Source organism: Perissodus microlepis, chromosome 5 (assembly GCF_051167445.1).
Source record: "Perissodus microlepis isolate ML-2025 ecotype Zambia chromosome 5, ASM5116744v1, whole genome shotgun sequence".
NCBI lineage: Eukaryota > Metazoa > Chordata > Actinopteri > Cichliformes > Cichlidae > Perissodus > Perissodus microlepis.
This window is the reverse complement of record NC_140465.1, coordinates 14,981,489-15,000,043: the sequence shown is the minus strand read 5'-3', so window position 1 is coordinate 15,000,043 and position 18,555 is coordinate 14,981,489. Positions and strand designations below refer to the sequence as shown.

At 39.7% G+C, this 18,555-nt stretch overlaps 1 protein-coding gene across 2 annotated transcripts; it reads right to left on the bottom strand.

Annotated features, from left to right (window-relative positions):
* Nucleotides 1–1,014: 1,014 nt before the first annotated feature.
* On the bottom strand, nucleotides 1,015–18,405 carry ikbke (inhibitor of nuclear factor kappa B kinase subunit epsilon). 2 transcript variants are annotated; one of them, XM_084928093.1, is made up of 21 exons: nucleotides 17,999–18,405; nucleotides 16,440–16,539; nucleotides 16,071–16,208; nucleotides 15,846–15,975; nucleotides 15,587–15,768; nucleotides 10,957–11,117; nucleotides 10,707–10,817; nucleotides 10,400–10,579; nucleotides 9,298–9,494; nucleotides 9,017–9,075; nucleotides 8,818–8,909; nucleotides 8,608–8,709; nucleotides 8,110–8,167; nucleotides 7,389–7,501; nucleotides 7,224–7,300; nucleotides 7,098–7,137; nucleotides 6,892–6,993; nucleotides 3,222–3,318; nucleotides 2,958–3,049; nucleotides 2,802–2,873; nucleotides 1,015–2,712 (listed from the first exon to the last, which is right to left on the bottom strand). In XM_084928093.1, exons 2-21 carry the CDS (start codon nucleotides 16,536–16,538, stop codon nucleotides 2,649–2,651), a joined length of 2,166 nt encoding a protein of 721 aa, XP_084784219.1. In that variant the 5' UTR covers nucleotide 16,539; nucleotides 17,999–18,405; the 3' UTR covers nucleotides 1,015–2,648. The 2 variants fall into 2 exon arrangements, with proteins under 2 accessions (XP_084784219.1, XP_084784218.1); XM_084928092.1 differs by having other exon boundaries at nucleotides 18,223–18,405.
* Nucleotides 18,406–18,555: the final 150 nt, after the last annotated feature.

The following is an 18,555-nucleotide window of genomic DNA, read 5'->3' as shown; positions in this document are numbered from 1 at the left end:
AACGACACTTTTAAAGCGCGAGCGCGCTTCCCCAAAGACACGAGGTATAGTAGCGCGCATGAATTTCTGTTTAACGTTTTAGCACGCTAACCAGCCCGCATCACTGGGTGATATTGAACTTGATGACGAGTCAGTGAAATTTGTTTTATTCCAGCCGGCCACTTACTGTAAATGAAGGGAAAGCAACAATCTCCTGAAACCAGAAAATGCATTAAAGAATCACAGTTCAGGGATATGCAGAGAAATACCACGGACTGGATGTATAATGAAACGAATAGCTTAAAAATGATAAATTAGGTCTCTTATTTAAATAGTCCGTTTCAAGTGGGTTTTTTTGTTTTGTTTTGGTGTTTTTTGTTTTTAATGGGACAGCAAATTAAAGGCCAAGATATTTGACATGCCACACGTTTACCTCAATTTTATTTTATTTTATTTTTTAAAGTGGAATTACCACCTCGAGATTGTATGCTTCCGCCATCCAGTCAAGTTCTGTTTATGCTGTGAGTCCAGATATATGTTACGGAAGAGGATTAGATATGTAGACTTTGAATTTACACCAAAGATTATTACCACCAATTTAGTTCACCTTTGACCCTTCAGGTAAATATTTTCATCTTGTGTCAAATCCATTTTATATTTAAGGTTTAAATTCTTAAATTATGGACAAAATCACTTTTTGTGATTATGTGTGTTTATTTCTAATGGGGGCTTTTGATTCTAAGTATTTTTCAAATGATTTGATTTCTGTTTTGAGTTTTTTGTTGTCGAGTCTGTTTTGTTTCTGTTTGACTCTGTTCAGTTTCACTATTATTTTTAGTATTATTTTGCAGGGAGGGGATTTGTCAGGGGCAAAATGAAAGGTTCTGACTCGGTACTGCAAGACAAACAGCATTTTTTGGGCAGCAGACTAACAAGTCTCTAACCAACAAGACAAGTCTCAACAGACCTTAGTGCCAAAGCCTCATCAGGAAGGGTGTGAAACCAAAACTGAGCAAACTGACAAAAACTCAAATCTTGTCCAATATATGTATATATTTATTTTAGAAACATAGTTTTTATTTCACATAACAAAAAAATAAACCCAGAATGGCTCAGGTTACAACTATTACTGACTGGGAGGCGTAAAAAACACACATTTGATGAATCTGATTTGTAGGCCTCACTCTGGACTGACAGTATGGTGAATTTTGTCTCAATGTAAAATATCACAAAGTCTGTCTGTTACACTTGTTTGTGTGGGCTAAAAACAGTAAAGTTTTCCAATTTGCCAGAAACACGTCATATGAGCTGAAAAAATAACCACAGAGGCAGCTGAGCTCATCGCCCCCAACTGATCTGAGAAAGTCCACGAGGACGCCCACGCCCTGCCCACACACTTTCTTTCATTTTCAATTTCTCACACTTGTTTTACGTTTTCACTTCAGGGGTTTTTGGTGTTTAAGAGCAACGATATTCATTCACACCCACCATAACCTGACATTAGGGGCCAGGAAAGGATTTCATCCACTTTTCTGTCTGAAATCTGGCTCTGACTGAATTATTTTTAAAGACTACAAAACAGTCAAATAAATAAATAAAAGTTGAAAAAACGGCAAGTATTTCCCCCCTAAATACCGCCTTTCATAATCAACAAATAACAAAGCTGGGATTTCCCCAGCATACACCACAGTGGCTAATGTCACTTTATAATGTCATTTTGGTCAGCTGTTATCGAAGTGTTAGCTTTAATGCCCTTCTGCAAAGAGAAAGAAGACACTGTGGTGAGTCCTGAGTTCCCCATGGTCGTGCTTCTCTTTTACAGGGATTCCCATGATGAAACACACAGATTTATTTTATCATTCCACTTAAAAACCAACAGGAACAGAAACAAATGTGGGTTAAAAAGATGAAATAGAGCAAATTCATCATCAAGTGGAATGATCAATCATTGGAAGGCCTTTTTTCATCAAAAACACACAAACACAGACACAAAGAAATACAGAGTCTACAAGCACAACCATTACCCTGTTTATAAGCAGATTTGTACAGAAACATCGTATACTGTTTTTTAATAATGTTATAATGTTTCTATATCCCAAATATAATCAAAACCTGCATACTAGTACACACTGTCTGGATAAATATACTACTCAAGGTTCTCCAGAGCCTACTCTTCCTCTTCTGTGAAACAAAGGACCACAAAAAACAGAGTAAGAGCTGACTATGCATTCATTTCATCCTGGCTGTCTATCTCTATGGCAGCCTATTACAAATACAATAACACTTAAGGCATTAATGAAGATTTTATTGATCTTATTACTGCTATACTGCTATACTCAGCAGCACACACACACACACACACACACACACACACACACACACACACACACACACACACACACACACACACACACACACACACACACACACACACACACACACACACACACATCTGAAGCCTATCCTCCTTTCTCTTTGTGCTTATCTTATTTCTAAATTGATAAAAGACATTTCACTGATTGTTAAAGGAAGAGGAAGAAGATAAAAACAAACACTGTAGATGGTCCTTGAAAGGCCAGTACATTCATTAATGGCACTTAAGATGAGGTGATTTTCAGAGAGTGTGCGTGCGCCTTTCAGAGGCAAGATCCAGAGACAGTGCTCTTGTGTCACAGTGTAGAAGGTCTGGCCAGAGTCGGCTCCAGAGCTGCAGGAGAGTTCACGGCTCCCAGGCTATGGAACCACAGAAATACCATCAGCATCATGCTGCATGTGCTTTGACAGATGAGATTTGTTAACAGTAAGGTGGTCACACCACTGACCTCTCTATAATACCGTTGTTACACTGTAGCTCCCTCACCAGAATCTCCATTTCCTCCTTCAAATGGTGCATCCTACAAAAAAGAAAGAAATACTGCAATGGCAGTCGGGAAATGTCTTAATTTTACAGACACACACACACACACACACACACACACCTGGAGACCATCTGGTCATTGTCTTTGGGTATGACTGCTGACTGTTGTTCTGGTCTTTTGGACTGCAGAGTGTAAAGGATTCTGTCCATAACCTGAGGACGACAAATGAGACATGACATAGTCACTGACTTGCGCGACATCACTAATACAATAACTACTGAGCACAAACAAAAAGGCAGCAGAGGAAAAATGCATGTCAGACTCCATGTTTATGCATAAGGTGTCAAGACTGTGTCTCCTAGGCATGAAAAGAGTGATACTGACCTTATTCTGGCACTGCTCACTCATCTCTAAGTCTGCCATTAAGCCTGCAGAGAAAGAACTGAAGTCCTGCAGTCGGGTCTGCATCTCCAGCATAAGGCTGTAAACAAATGTAGAAGCACACTTGAGTAAACAGAATTGGTAACAGACAGGTTTTCAAACCCACACCCACCATCCTGCACCATTCTTGGAAAGACCAATCTGCTTTCAGTTATTAAACACCATCATTCGGCTGGTAACTAGGCAGGGTTTAAGGCTCAATGACCTCATAGAAATAACTTTTTCTTCAAATTTTTAACCATCAAGTGAATGCCAAAAATGTTGTTCACCCTTGTGTCCTTTTGGTCTCGCACTCCTTCACCTTCTTTTCCTAAGCCAGAGTTTCCTGTTGCTCCAGTTATTCCACTGCCTGCCATGGGAAAGCTATCGCTGGCCACACGAGTAAACAAAAATGCCATCCTGTTCCTGTTTTAGTTGCTCAAGCATCAAGTAATTTTCCACGAAGATTGGATACCCACTGACAGACAGTGCTGCCAAATGAAAGAAATGCTTATAGATAAACAATCATGGTGGTGGTGTTTTGTTTTGTTTTTTTACATTTTTATTGTCCAATCACTTTATAACGATGATGAAAGATCATTTAAAAAAGCATTACTGACAAAATGGTGGTTTGTACATGTGCAGAGGAGTTGTATTTTGGAGATGATCACACAGGATTTAACGATATTAAAGAAGTAGTTTGATATTAAAAAAAAAAATTATCATTGAATCTAGATAAAACCAAATTTATGTTGTTTGGAAACCAAAAGAAAAATATCAAAGTAAAATTTTTGTGTTGACAATGTATATTTAAAAAAAGAGTAAATTAAATAAAATTTCTTGGTGTGATCATTGACCACAAGGTCTGTTGGAAACCACAAATTACTTATGTTCAAGGGAAATTGGCACGGGGCATTGCCGTCCTGGGGAAAGCAAAGCAAATACTGGATCAGAAAGCACTGCACATATTATACTGTGCTTTACTACTGCCGTATATGAGCTACTGTGTAGAGGTCTGGGGAAACACATACAAAAGTAATACACAAACAATAACAATAATACTGAAAAGGGCCACTAGATTAATAAATAATGCAGGGTACAGGGATCATACAAATTGACTATTTTTCAAAATGCAAGCTATTAAATTCCAAGACTTGGTGAAGTTTAAAACAGCGCAAATAATATATAAAGTAAGAAATAAAATGCTTGCAAAAGAAATCTGCAAATTGTTTATAGAAAGAGAAGGTGAGTATAACTTAAGAGGGAAATGGAATTTTAAAATACAAAGTGTTAGAACAACTTTAAAAAGTATGTCTATCTCTATAGCAGGAGTTAAATTATGGAACAGTCTAACAGAAGAAATGAAAGAAAGTAACAACATAAACCAGTTTAAAATAAAATATAAAAAACAAATTTTAAACAAATATAAGAATGAAGAAAACAGGGTTAACCCAGGGCGGTAATGTTGTTCGTAATAGTGTTTTAGTTTGTTTGTTTCATAATTTGTGAATCTGCCAATGTAACCAATCTGTCTTTATTTATATGAAAGTAACTATACTGTGGTGGGGCTTGTTTATTTGTTTTGTTTTATTGTTTGTTTGTTTTGTCTTTGCTTTACTTTTGCTTCATATGTTGTTTGTTTAATTTAAGACTAAAAGAAAATTAAATCAATGAGAGGTAAAACTTGAGGGGGTTAGGGACTAATAAGTGTATACTTCTGCCTACTCCTTTTCAAACAAAAGAATGGAATGATATTTTGTAATGATTGTGAATGCACATGTTTGAAATAAAACTGAACTGAAGGAGGGACCGTGGATATATTGGATAAAGGATATAGAATACTGAACTGCCAGCCAGGGGGAAAAGAGGAGGACCTCAGAGAAGTCAAACCTTAAGATTAGGCTTAAAACCTTCCTTTTTGATAAAAATTATAGGTAGGGCTAGATCAAGTGACCCTGAATTCTCCCTTAGTCGCGCTGCAATATGCCTAGGCTGCTTGGAGCCTCCTATGAAAAACTCACCTTTTTCCCTGTCCATGTGTTTATACAGCACTCTGATGTAATCATTAATTATCATTACATCATTAAACTGCGACATATGGTTTCCTCAGCTGAACTGGAAAAACTCATTCATGCATTTGTGTCATCACGCTTAGATTACTGTAATTCTCTGTTTACTAGCTTGGATAAATCATCTCTCTCTCGCCTCCAGACAATACAAAACGCAGCAGCCAGACTACTAACTCGCTCTACCAAGCGTGTTCACATCACTCCCATCTTATATTCTTTACATTGGCTCCCAATAGAGTTTAGAATTCGCTTTAAAATTCTTGTTTTAACATACAGAGCACTAAATGGCCAGGCTCCAGATTACTTATCCAAGCTTCTTATAAAATACACTGCTGCTCGTCATCTCCGCTCACAGACTCAGAGTCTCTTAGTTGTTCCCCGTACACGACTGAAGACAAAAGGGGACAGAGCCTTTCAGTCTGTTGCACCAAGGCTGTGGAACAGTTTACCACTACATTTACGTTTGCTTGACTCTGTGGATTCTTTTAAAAAACAGTTAAAAACTCTTCTGTTCAAACAAGCCTTTTGTTGATCTACATATTTTATATTTTTTACATTATTTACATTTGATCTTTTACATTGTATATAATGTCTATTGATTTTATTGTTTATTTTAATATTTTAATATTTGTGTACAGCGCTTTGTGATTGTCTGTCTGTGAAAAGCGCTTAATAAATAAAGTTTACTTACTTACTTACTTACTTAATTATTATTAATCTGTGGCTCTCTTCCACAGATTTCCTTCTCTCACCCCCAGCCGGCAGATGGCTGCCCTCCCCTGAGCCAGGTACTTCAGGAGGCTTTTTCCTGTTAAAAAGGAGTTCTTCCTTCCCACTGTTGCCAAATACTTTCTGTGTTATTGTAGTTTTTTCACCTTAAAATATTAAGCCTTACCTTGAGGCAACTCTTGTTGTGATTTGGAGCTGTAATAAATAAACCTGAAGAAAATTTCACTGGATTCAGCTGAAATCCAGCAACAAATTGCAGATGGCTAAATCAATCAGTATTGTGTGTCAACTATGGAGACATTTCTTCATGGTGGAAGTAAGAATTGTTTTCTTTGTGTGTGTTTTTGTTTGGAACACATATTGTGTATTATAGAGGGTGGATAACATCTTTGCTTGCTGCTGGTGATGCTATCGTCCAAAGGAGGACGATTGGAGTAGGGAGCGAACCACCCAGCCTTATTATGGTCATTACTTGAGCCAAAAAGAAGGATAAGCCACCATGTATTCACTGGATAATGACTTGTCAATCACAATCGTTTGTCTGGTCAAGGTGGCAAAAATTCTCAGTTTGAGGCTTCACAAGCTGCGTGGCTCCACCCATCTTTTATACCATATATGTTTTTAACCTGTATTTTAAATTAAAATGTTTCTACTCTACTTAAACACATTTGAAAGACAGAGAATCAAAGTGCATAAAGTACGTAACCTGTATTCCATGTTACACAAAAATACAGTGATGATGACCAGGGTTAATCAATAACATACAATATCAGCTTTGATCAACTGTTTGAATGACTGCTAAAGGTTATTTTAATGAAGGAGTAGCTTGCTCTCACCTGTTCCATGTTCTTGTTGAGGCTAAAACCTCTTTGTATCTCTGCACACAGTCTTCTCTGAACAGAGATTTCACTCGCTTAATGTGGCTCGACAGGTGGATTCTGTCAAGGAAGAACGACAAACAGATTACACGACAGCGCAGGTACTTTACAGGCTGGGGCACAGCTGTGCGAACACAAATCCATAATCACACACACGCACTCACTTCTCAAACTTGTGGATTTGCTCATCATTGTATGCTAGCTCTGTGGGAAAAAGAAGAAATCTGTCAGATGAATAATATGAAACACAAACAAGAAATTTATAGTATCTATAGAGAAGTTGTGCATACTGCCAGTCAGCCTGTCTTTACGATAATGCTGATGAATTGCTGTTATCTTCTGTAGCAGCATCTCTATCTTCTGGCAGCTATAAGAAAAGAAATTAGTTCTAATAAACACTTATAATAAAACCAATTGTCCATCCTGCAGTTTTGAATCACTGCCCCCGATAGTACCTCTTATCATTGGCCAGAGTCTCTGCCAACTTGGCCTGTTCTATCTGCAGTTGATCAAGTCGGTTCTGAAACTCTTGGATACCAGCGCTGTACACAGGTAGGTGTTGATGAACCTGAGGAGACAAGCACCTCAGATTCTTACACACAATACATCAACAAAGCACAAATCTGTGCAATCAGTTATGATTCAAGCTCTCACATTTAGGGGATTCAATATGAGACGCATCAAATATAAGCTATGCTGTCTGCCTGTCTCTTGTGATATTGAATTTCAGTCAACTGCAAGGGAACTCTAACTCCTTTGCATACCAGGTTTAAATCTTATGAAAGATTTAAATCTTAGTGAGTTTACCACTAAGGCAATGTGCCTGTTTATATATAAATTCATAATAAACCTAAATTTAGCATCCTCTAAAATTTGAACTACAATACAGTACCTTATAATTCTAGTAGCAACTAAATATCCCTCTCAAAGACACTCAATCAGTGTTAATATTTGCCAATAGGTAGCATAAAAAGCAGGATGATTATATCTGCTTTCCCTCTATGATGTTTTTAGAAAATCAGGTGCACCACAAACTGCAGCATCCAGTACTACTACTACAGTGCCAGCAAAAAGGTATTAAACCTTCACAAAGACAAGACATAATTCGAGTTTTAATTGGGACCTGTATAACTGCATCAGTCGAGCTCGTCTCTGTTTTTTGCTCTTGGTACTCACCTGCCGCAACCTTTGACCATTAGCAGCTGAGCCTTGATTTTCTGAAGTGTAAGGGCCTCTAAGAAATGTAGCAGATATTGGAGGAGAAAGGAAGGTTATAGGTTAAAGATGGCATTATTACAGTATCAGGAACATTAGAAATGTTTTGTGTCTATGTTTACACAAGACCTAGTCTCATTTGTCAAGATAAAAAAAAAAAAATCTACCTCAGGTAACAAGTATGCCTGAATTATTGCAAACAAATTCATGTAAAAGTGCACTTTACCATCCCGAGTGCACTTTTACAGAATTAATTTTCTGTGCTTATTCTAAAAACACTTACAGGTGCCAGTGCTACCCTTCAGCCTTCTAGTAGATACATTGTATGTATTCATTTGAAAATCCCAGGTGACTTCCTTCTTGAGCTATCACATTCACAAGATTTCCAGAAAACTTCCTACAACAATACCTCTTCAGCCTTTTACAGCTTAGGGTTAAAAAGTGTGCAGACAAACTTACAGCGTGCGAATCCTGTGTTCTGCATTGAGGCAGGACTGCAGTCTAATGGTGACCATGGCAATACTGTGCAAGGCTTCTCTACACTCGTTGCGCAATTTCATTCTAAGAAACAAGAAAAATAGGGAAACACAGAACATAAACTGAAGGGAAAAAAAAACACCCGGGAGGCACAGAATTCCAAGAAGACTAACAAATCAGTTTGTGTCTCACATGTAGCTGTAATATCCCTGCAGCAGCAACTCCCGGTGCGTGTGCAGCAGCTGTACTATCCTCAGATACTGGTGGACTACACCTACTACAATCTAAAAATAAAAGGGGATCGGGGGAAAAGAAGGCAGATATGAAAAGTGTTTAGTATATAAAATAATATATGAAATAATATTTTAAACTAATAACAGGGAGCATTTACCTTGGAGAAATTGTAATCTGCCATGACGTCAAACCTGGCTGGGATGACGGGACTCTCTGCTGCAGAGGACAAAAGAAATACATCGCAAAAAATATATAATTCATGAAAATGTGCAATCATGTCTGTGCAACTGTGTGATAACAACTGCATGCTCACATATTTCAAGTGTGATTGCTATGTTATTAAACCAGCTAAAATATTTCTGTTGAGACAGAAACTGACACCTTCTTTTTCTCAAACTTAACACACACATATTTCAGTTATGCAAGTCTCGGTCTTACGTTCTCTGAATGGCAGGCTGGTGTTTGCTTCAGGTGCATAGCTGAGCAGAATGAGGGGCTGAGAAGGTGAAGTTCGTGGAAGATTGACCACCTTCATGCTGCCCTCCAAGAGCAGGTCATGTCCGAGGTGCATGAGATGTTGTTGCTGTACCCCTATACCTGTTTGAGACGCCACCTCTTCGAAGAAGATTGATACTCTGGTTGAGAAGAGAGATAGATTTTAATTTTGTTAGACACATTTTTAAATTTCAGGAGCAAGTTTTCTTCTTAAGACTGTTCTCAGTGCGTCTGGTCGCTGCTGTTTGGAGTGAAGCTTATTTAGTTAACTTCTTTCTTTTTGACACACAGTTTTCTCCTGGTGCTGGAGGCTTTGAATACCCTTTTGATTTGTTCTTGTCATTGGTGTTTTTCTTATTAATGTCCAAATCCCCACAAATAAAGTGTATTAAATTTAGGTGATTACATGTGTCAGTAAGTCTTTTAAACCTTTAGTTTGCTTCATAAACAATGACAAAATAATAATGGTCAGATTACCATAAAGCTGAGTTGCAGACATATTTTTATACAAAAATAAATGTAAAATAATTATTAATAGTATTTGTTTTAGCTTTTTGTCTTTTTTTTTTCAGTGCTGGCAGAGACAAAAAACAGGAAACGTGGGGTGAAAAAAGATGAGGAAATAGCAGCAACAATGCCTTACAGTTTTGTTTGCATAAAAATCACGATTTCTTAAATTACAAACGTAACATACAAATCCGCTCTGTCCTCAAACGCTCTGAGTTCTACTGCACAGATTCAATGAACTGAGAGTGAAAGGCTTTAAAAAAGCAATTTGAGATTACAGATATAATCCACAGCTCAGCACAGAATTTACTGGCATTACCACATTAAAACTATAACACATATTACACCTCATTATTCTGCGAGTTCTTCTGCTGCGTATTTCTTGTATAAATTCCAGAAAACAAAATGGTTTCACGTCATTGTCAGTAACAAATGCAAACTCTCATCAAGATACTGAGCTTGCACTACATTTTTTTAATAAACAAAAACAGCCAAAGGAGAAAAAAAAGGCCACCCATAAAGGCCTCTGCAGACTTACGTGTTGTAATGGTGTATGTAGATGCAATGTGCCATGGCCTGCTGCAGAGAAAAGAGGTGAACTGCTTGCCGCTGCAATATATCTGTGGTGGCTGTGAAGAACTGGTCAAAGCACCAACACTTTTCCTGGTCAGCCTCCATTATACCTGCTAGTACTGGAACCAGCTGCACCCTTAGACCCCTACAGCCACAGAGACAGGGAGAGCAAGGAAAGGGAACAACAAAGAAAGACAAAAAAAAAACACGAGGTTTTGATGGTGACAAGGTGTGTATAAATAGGATTTAGTTGTTTTTTTTAGGTGGCATACTGTGACAGCTGGCAGCTGTGAGGTAGGTGATAGCTCCACTCTATAGGTCCGCCCTCTCTCCGTTGTATTCCAGCTATCGCCCCCATAGGTTTCTCTGTCGTTATTTTGAACCTGGAAAACAAAAACCCCAAAATGGTTCAGAGGAAATACATAAATATATGTCCTAAGGCACAGTTACTAACATGTAGATGTACAGATGTTAGCTGTGGTTTCAGTTGGGGGCTTGAAAAACTCTAATGTATTAACTTACATAATGGGCTTGTTCCTTCGTGGTCCTTCATATGGTGTGAAGGGAAGACTCCCAGTGGCAGCGTGGTATAAGGTCACACCAATACTCCACAGGTCGACACTCACCCCGTAAGATTTATGATGAGGTTTACGTAGCACTGCACGCTCATACATGTCTGGGTGCTACACACACACATGAGGAAGAGAAAACACAGTCAAAGCACCTTCATAGTGAGCCACAGTGCGCCATTTCGATCCAGCACTGTGTATCAGTCAAGTCTACATAGTTCACCTTTTGTTCTGATAACGCAGTGATTCCCAAAGTATCGGCTGGGGCCCCCTTGTGGGGTGCAAAGGTACCACAGATGGGCCGCAGAAACAACAGAAGGTCAGTTTGAAATTCCTCAGATGTATGTACTTTTACATATTTATATACATATATTTATTTATATAAAAAGTGACTTAAAACTGGTGATAAAAGCTTGTGAGTTTGTGATATTACTCATTATTTTAGCCTTAAGTCGCTGCTCTTGTATCAAAGTTTGCGTGCCAGTGGCAGGTGGGTCACACATTGGCCTTCAAGACGTTACGTATGACTGGGTAGCATTTGAAATTTATAGCCATAATCATGTTTTTTATGGTTTTCTGATAAAAATTTTCAAGAAAATACATCACTTGTATTTTGATTAGTGAGTGAAGATTTAAGACTAGATGAGCCCCAGGGGATTTTCTAGTTTTTAAATGGGCTGCAGCACTCTTGATTTTAGGAATGGCTGTTATAACTAATAAATTTGACCACTAGATGGCTACCTAGTCCTGATCATGCAAGCTGTCTTTAAATATTCAAATTTGGGCTCCTGAAGATTGTCATTTAAATGTCACTTGGATACTGTCCACTTTGCTGTGAAATCGGACCCTGGTAACAAAACATTTTCACATCTACCTCAGGTTAAATCACTCGCAGAGGTGTTGGTCTCAACTTAATCTAACATAACACAGAGATTCAGATCAGAGTTTACAAGGTAAGATATTCCATTGGGGAAATTGGGAAAAGCAAAATAGTTTAGTGGGGACAAGGCTGCAAGCCGAGTGCTGAAGGAAGCATTTTAATTATTGCACTATGAAAGTGTATCGATTTAAAGCTTTTACTTTAAAAATCAACACTCCTTGCGAACATGTTATGTTATATACTTTTTATTGACCCCAGTTATTAGATGGGAATGAATGCACTCGTTCACCACTGTCCCTACAGTAAGCCAGTAAAAAGATCTTCTGATGGAAAAACTCATCATCATAAATGTTTTTAACTGTAGTGCAAATGGAGCATAAATGCAACGGACCATGTCAAGGCCACCTGCAGGCTAACCCGAACCTGAAAAAAATAATATAAGACAACTGCATGTCCACTACCCGCTGGAGACAAAATTCTGTAACACAGCAGGAATGTCCCAATGTCTTCTATCATTTCATCTGACCTATTTTTATATCTTGATAATTAAATTACTTCAAAGATTAAAGTGAAATATGGTGAGAAGATACAGAGACTTCTTTCATGTTATGTTTTATTAAATCTGATGCATACAAGGTTTTTATATAAAGATACTGCGACACAACGTTTTCTCTAAGAAACTTTTTGTCGCCCTCTTATTTTCCAAGGGTTTGTCACAGCAGATGGATCTGCTTGTTTGATTTGCCACAGATAACCTTCCTCACTCCTTTCATTTGTCCAGTCTTGATCATTTATTTTTGACCCCTTGAGGCTAGGTTTGTGTCTCCTCCTGGTCTCAAACTGGGGATGTTTTGTGTCTAATGCTTGTTTTATTCTTTAGCCGGGATAGTGGACCTGCAGAGAGCGCTTGCTGTCGATGAAGGCAGTGTAAAAAACGTGTATTTCAGTCAGTGAGTGGGCTACTCTTCCCTGTCCTGTTGTTCGTCCCACAGACAAAAACGATGGAAAGTATCCACTACAGCTATTGTCTGTGCTTTTCCTGCTGTATTTATTTATTTTTTTAATCTTTGATTTTTTTTTTCCACATTCTCCCTTTTCTATTCTGGTCCACTCGTCAGTGAATCAGCATTCGATTGACTCCTAGGTGATTCAAGTCCAGTGCCGTGCAGTAGGATTTTGAAGGACTGCACGGCAGCACGTGTGCGGTGGCTAAAAACTCCTCTGTTTGCTGTCCTAATGGAAGCATGTACATCTGCTGATATCCCAGCGTTGGTGTTGTTCCTACATCATCATAGCAGTGTCGGTCGACAATCACCATCGCAACTGACCAATCACGTTGTCTGAGCATTCATTTAGCATTAGCCAAGCAGCAGGAATGTTCTGTTATCTAATCAGGGCTTTAGGTGCACCAGCACAAACGTTAGGTGCACCCAAATCTTTCAACCGCATCGCTTAACACGACAGTTTTACATGTTCACTTTTTTTTTTTAAATTGCTGTCCATACAGACAATATTGATTTGTAAATGATTAACTAACAATCTTGTCAGCACAAAGTTCTTTATTTTGAGCACAGTTCTACAAGAAAGATAAGTTACTGAAAAAGTGCTTGTGCTTAAAGTGCTTTGGCACTTTGCCACTCTTTGGCAATATTGTAGGCAATGTTAAACTTAATCATGATCTCTGCCTCCTCTGATGACCTGTTTCCTGCTGCCTGCTGTGAAAGGCAGTGGGGAGAGGGGACACTTGGGCAGTGCATTTATCGCGGCATATAATGTGTTTTCTGGATACACTGTGCTGTCTCAGCATTTCAGTTCGAAACGTATTAGCACCAGTCACAACTGCAGTATTGCCGGCCATGGTCCTTCCACACTCACGACAGTAAATGCAGTGCATCATGTTGTCAGCTTTACTGCATCTTAGCCAGGGAACCTGGTCAAGCCACTCTCTTCTATTGTATACACTTTCCCCCTTTTGCTTTCAATGGGCTCTGGCTCGGAGTCAATCGTATGTGGCTCATTATCTGATGCCGTCTCTGGACCAGTGTTACAGAGGTTTTATTAGAGACACAGCTAGTTTTGCAATTTGGCATAATTTTAAAAAAGTTTACATTTCTTCAGTATTAAACAGGAGAAATTAGGTTTTCTTGTCAGAGGTCATTCTTGGGAAAAATACAATTAAAAAAAAAAACAGCGGCCGACAGCGCTGTACACGACTTGTGTGTAACAAGCGAACGAATGAGAGATGAGATGGGAAACTGTTCTCAAAATACAGTGAGAGAGAGAGAGCTGTGAAGGAAGTGTTATTTTATCATGGTGGAAGCAAAACAGCAAAAGTAAGAGGGAATTAATGGCGATGTTTATCAAATGTGAAGTGTAGTTTTGATCTTCTTCAGTGAATTTTGGTTGGAGAGAGACAACACCTGCAGCTTCACCATCTGTGAGCTGTCGGCTTTCAGCCCCAACAGCGTGGGGGCATAAGTGCCGTCGGGTGAGAAAGCCGACTGTGGTGAGGCGTGGTCATCGATGCAGACGCACCTGCACGGCATCTGCAATCACGCCCGCTGTGTTAAAACACGGGGGAGCAGGGGTTGTGGGTTGGAAGTTGTGGTGTGATGTGATGCGTGGCTGGCAGCTTAAGAGCTGCAGCCGATAACAATAAATGGCTCTAAATGATGATCTGTGGTCCCGCCGTGACTTATTCACACCACACCGACATCTCACAGATTCTGATGCATCGGGTCCATGCTTTGTGTTTACGTCTTTGTCCGGAATCCTTTTCCCCGCTCTCATTTACTGTTTTAGCTGTTTGGTGGTTTTTGAAATAGTTTTGTGAGGTTTAACTTGAGATTCTGGTGTTTCTGATAAAATATATTTATATTATATCAGGATTTAATGAATCGATATCGCGTTATTCAAGCTAAAATCAATTTTAATCAGAAAATTGATTATTGACTACTCACCTCTCTCTATCCGCCTGCACTTTCAAACGTACACACACCTAGGCCTACAGGAATATTTGGACCAGGGCCAACCAGAGAGGTCCCACCCCTGACTATCTCTGATTGGTTTAGACCACGATATGGGCATAATGTGTGTCTGTTGTTGACCACACGTAGACAGAGTTGCGGAGACTTTTTTTTACTCAAACGGCTGATCGCACCGGTGTGACCTAGGACAGCGGTCCCCAACCCCCGGGCCTCGGACCGGTACCGGTCCGTGAGTCGTTTGGTACCGGGCCGCGAGAGTTGAGGCTCAGGTGTGAAATGTATAGTTTTCAGGGTTTTTATCGGTTTTCAGCGTTATTTTGTTATCGTTTTTATCGTTTACTCGGTTTTCCTTAGTCTTTTCACGTGTGTTATGAATAAATCTTCTTTTTTTCGGTACCGGTACTAATTTTATTTTGTTGTATTTATCCGCGACACCTTAAAGGCCGGTCCGTGAAAATATTGTCGGGCATAAACCGGTCCGTGGCGCAAAAAAGGTTGGGGACCGCTGACCTAGGATATTTTTTAGTCGCACCATTCAGAAATTAGGTTGCATGTGCGACCTAATTGGTCGCACTCTAGAGCCCTGCTAATGCTACTATCACAAGCAAACCAGAACTAAAAACATAATAAACTGTAATCAGTCTTCACTTATTCGAAGGTCCCCAAAGTATTCAGGAAACCTGGCAGAGGTATGCTCAGTGAGTCCGCTATCTTACCAGATACTCTTCAGTTCCATAAATGGAGACAAACTTCTCGTCATCTTCGAGCTCTCTTGCTGCTCCAAAGTCTGTCAGCTTGTAAACAGACCTGCCGTCCTCCCCAACCTGCCGCATTATGTTCCCTGGCTTAATGTCCCGGTGTACCACTCCATTTTCCCGCAGGTGATTCATACCTTGCACTGAAGAGAACAGAGGGTGGAAAGTTTCAGAAACAGGTGCATAAAATTACAGACCGATAACACATATACACACCCACCTATACACTGCAATACTGTGAGGAACTCTGTTTCAGCGAGACCAAAGGCATTTTCCGGCTCCTCGAGCAGGCTTAGGAGACTCCCTCCTGAACAATACTCCATCACCAGCACCTTCTGTTTAGAGGGCAGCTGAAAGGTGAGGGATTAACCGTGAGGTGTGCTTCTTTTACATGTTGCTAATATTTTTCTTTTTTTTAAATATAGATATCTTTTTGTATTCTTACCTCTTCCACGGTGAATAGCTTGATAATATTGCTGTGATTGAGCTTCCGGAGCATCTCGAACTCCCTCATCTGGACCTCATGGGGGCGGTTGTAGCTCATTATGTTAAACACCTTGACGGCCACCAGTTCACCCGACCTCTGCAAACACGCATGCACATTTGCATCACAGATACATCACAGCATTGCGCAAATGTGTCAGCAATCAACAGCATCTCTGAAACCACAGCTTTTCTTATCGTACATCCTGGTATTGCTCTGAGCAAAAGAAGAAGAAGGAAAGCAGGCTGAAATTTCAATAATGACGGCAGCACTGATGTGAATGACTTTTCCTGTGAGTACGATGAGATGATAAAAACATTCTGTGGTTACCTTATGGCGTGCTTTGTAGACGCTGGCAGTAGCCCCCTGCCCGAGGACATCGTCTACAGACCACAGGTAGCTTATTGTACTGGCTGTAATACCTGACATACTGGAAGAAATGAGAAGGGAGGGTTACTATTATTAGAAAAGCCTTGGGAGACAGAACCAAGGTTATCCAATCATAAAACAAACAAATGCTAAAATAAAGAGGTTAGTATCAGATAACCGTACGGCCTGCTGTTGTAGTATTTGTCAGTGCATTGCCATACTGCAGATTCTGGTGTCAATCTGATACCAAGTAATGCAGGGCCAGCATTACCAATATAGATACTTTTGACTTGTAAAGGTACTTTACCTGGGGTATAGCAGTGTATCATGACATACGAGATGCACCAGGATCAATTTGCATATTCTAAACAAAACTCCTCTGTTTGCTGTCCTAATGGAAGCATGTACATCTGCTGATATCCCAGTGTTGGTGTTGTTCCTACATCATCATAGCAGTGAAGGTCGACAATCACCATCGCAACTGACCAATCACGTTGTCTGAGCATTCATTTAGCATTAGTCAAGCAGTTATCTAATCAGGGCTTAAGACTAACTTTTTGCCACGGTTGCACTGGTGTGCCTAACTTTTTTCTTAGGTGCACCAGCACAAAAGTTAGGTGCACCCAAATCTTTCAACCGCATCGCTTAACACGACAGTTTTACATGTTCACTTTTTTTTTTTTTTAAATTGCTGTCCATACAGACAATATTGATTTGTAAATGATTAACTAGTAAGTATTCTAAACAGATTTAAAGATCACTAAATCATGGTGGTTTTTACTTTCTACAATAATTAGTTGTTAAAACAAAACCTTTCGGCTTTTCATTTATTGTGAAACTGGGTTTTTTTGGGAGGCCTGGAATGTAAATGTGCCTGTCTGTAAAGCACTTTTGGTCATCTTTTATTAATTAAAATGTGCTGTAGGCTATAAACAAAATCAATGTGACAGTCAACACAACAAGGTTGAGACATCTTTCATACTGCATGACAGGCTCCAACCCACACCCGAGACACTAATAAGGTTAAACGGAAAGGAAATGTTGGATAGATTGATGTTTGAGGTGAGTTTTTTTTATATTTCTAAAATAAATAAATAATTTAACACAATGCAGTAGGCTACATGTCAAACTGAGAATAGAAAAAAAAGTATCGATCCTATTATGCTAGTATCGATCTGACACCAATACCGGCGTTGGTATCGATACTTTCAATTTTTGACTCGATCCGCCCACCTCTAGTATTTGCATTTATTTATTCGCTTTAAACAGGCTAGTTGAGTCATCACAGCAGCCATTTTTCCCATTAAAAGCAGGTGTTACATTAATTAAAGCTCTGTCAGTAGACAAATACCTCCACGGATATCTCCACTAACACGATTTTTTACATTTTACTAAACTTCTACATCAAAGGCTCTATTAAAACGACGTTAATACGCGGTTAGCTACTTGAAGCTAGGTGTTTAATTAGTTTAGCAGGGCTCGCGCTACTAACCTATGTAGGAGCTGTAGCCGTAACTCACCTGGACCCGGTGCTGCTGCTCGTCAGTCGTCCTTAATTTAGCCCTGACGGTAACGTGGCAGGAGCAAGAAAACAGCTTTTTTCAGCCGTGCCGCCACAAATAACTTCTGGTAATGTTGGTTACTAACTCCAACTGCCCTCTGGGTTACTGTAAATCCAGCTCGAATGAAAACAAAATACGCCTACGTGTGAAACTTCTTCCGCAGTTAGAAGCAGCTTTCATACCTGGAAGGGCTCCTTTCCGAACAGGTGAGACGCGGAGAGGAGCTGCTGCTGGACACGGGCTCAGTGTGTCGTGGGTCACTTTTTGTAACGGGGATCCAGGAGGGTTCGTTCAGAGCCAGCAGCTGGCCGCATTGCGCTGCGGTGTTATCATTTAGGAAGTGCGGACTTCACGTTGTGGGACGGACTTTAGATGAAGGCGGAAATGTAGTTTCCCTCTGTGCCTGTGTGAGTGTGACTGCCGTGAGAGTACGCAGATCAGATCAGAGAAACTGGGGCTGGAAAACCCAGGAGCCATACTGGGAATATGTTTTTGCTAGAGGGAAGTTGTAGCAA

Excerpts from the sequence above, each read along its gene's own strand:
- ikbke (XM_084928093.1), bottom strand. The coding sequence starts at position 16,538 with ATGTCAGGTATTACAGCCAGTACAATAAGCTACCTGTGGTCTGTAGAC. Across the intron at positions 15,769-15,845 it reads CACAGTATTGCAGTGTATAG|TGCAAGGTATGAATCACCTG; the intron begins GTGGGTGTGTAT and ends TGTTCTCTTCAG. Across the intron at positions 3,050-3,221 it reads GTGAGCAGTGCCAGAATAAG|GTTATGGACAGAATCCTTTA; the intron begins GTCAGTATCACT and ends TGTCGTCCTCAG.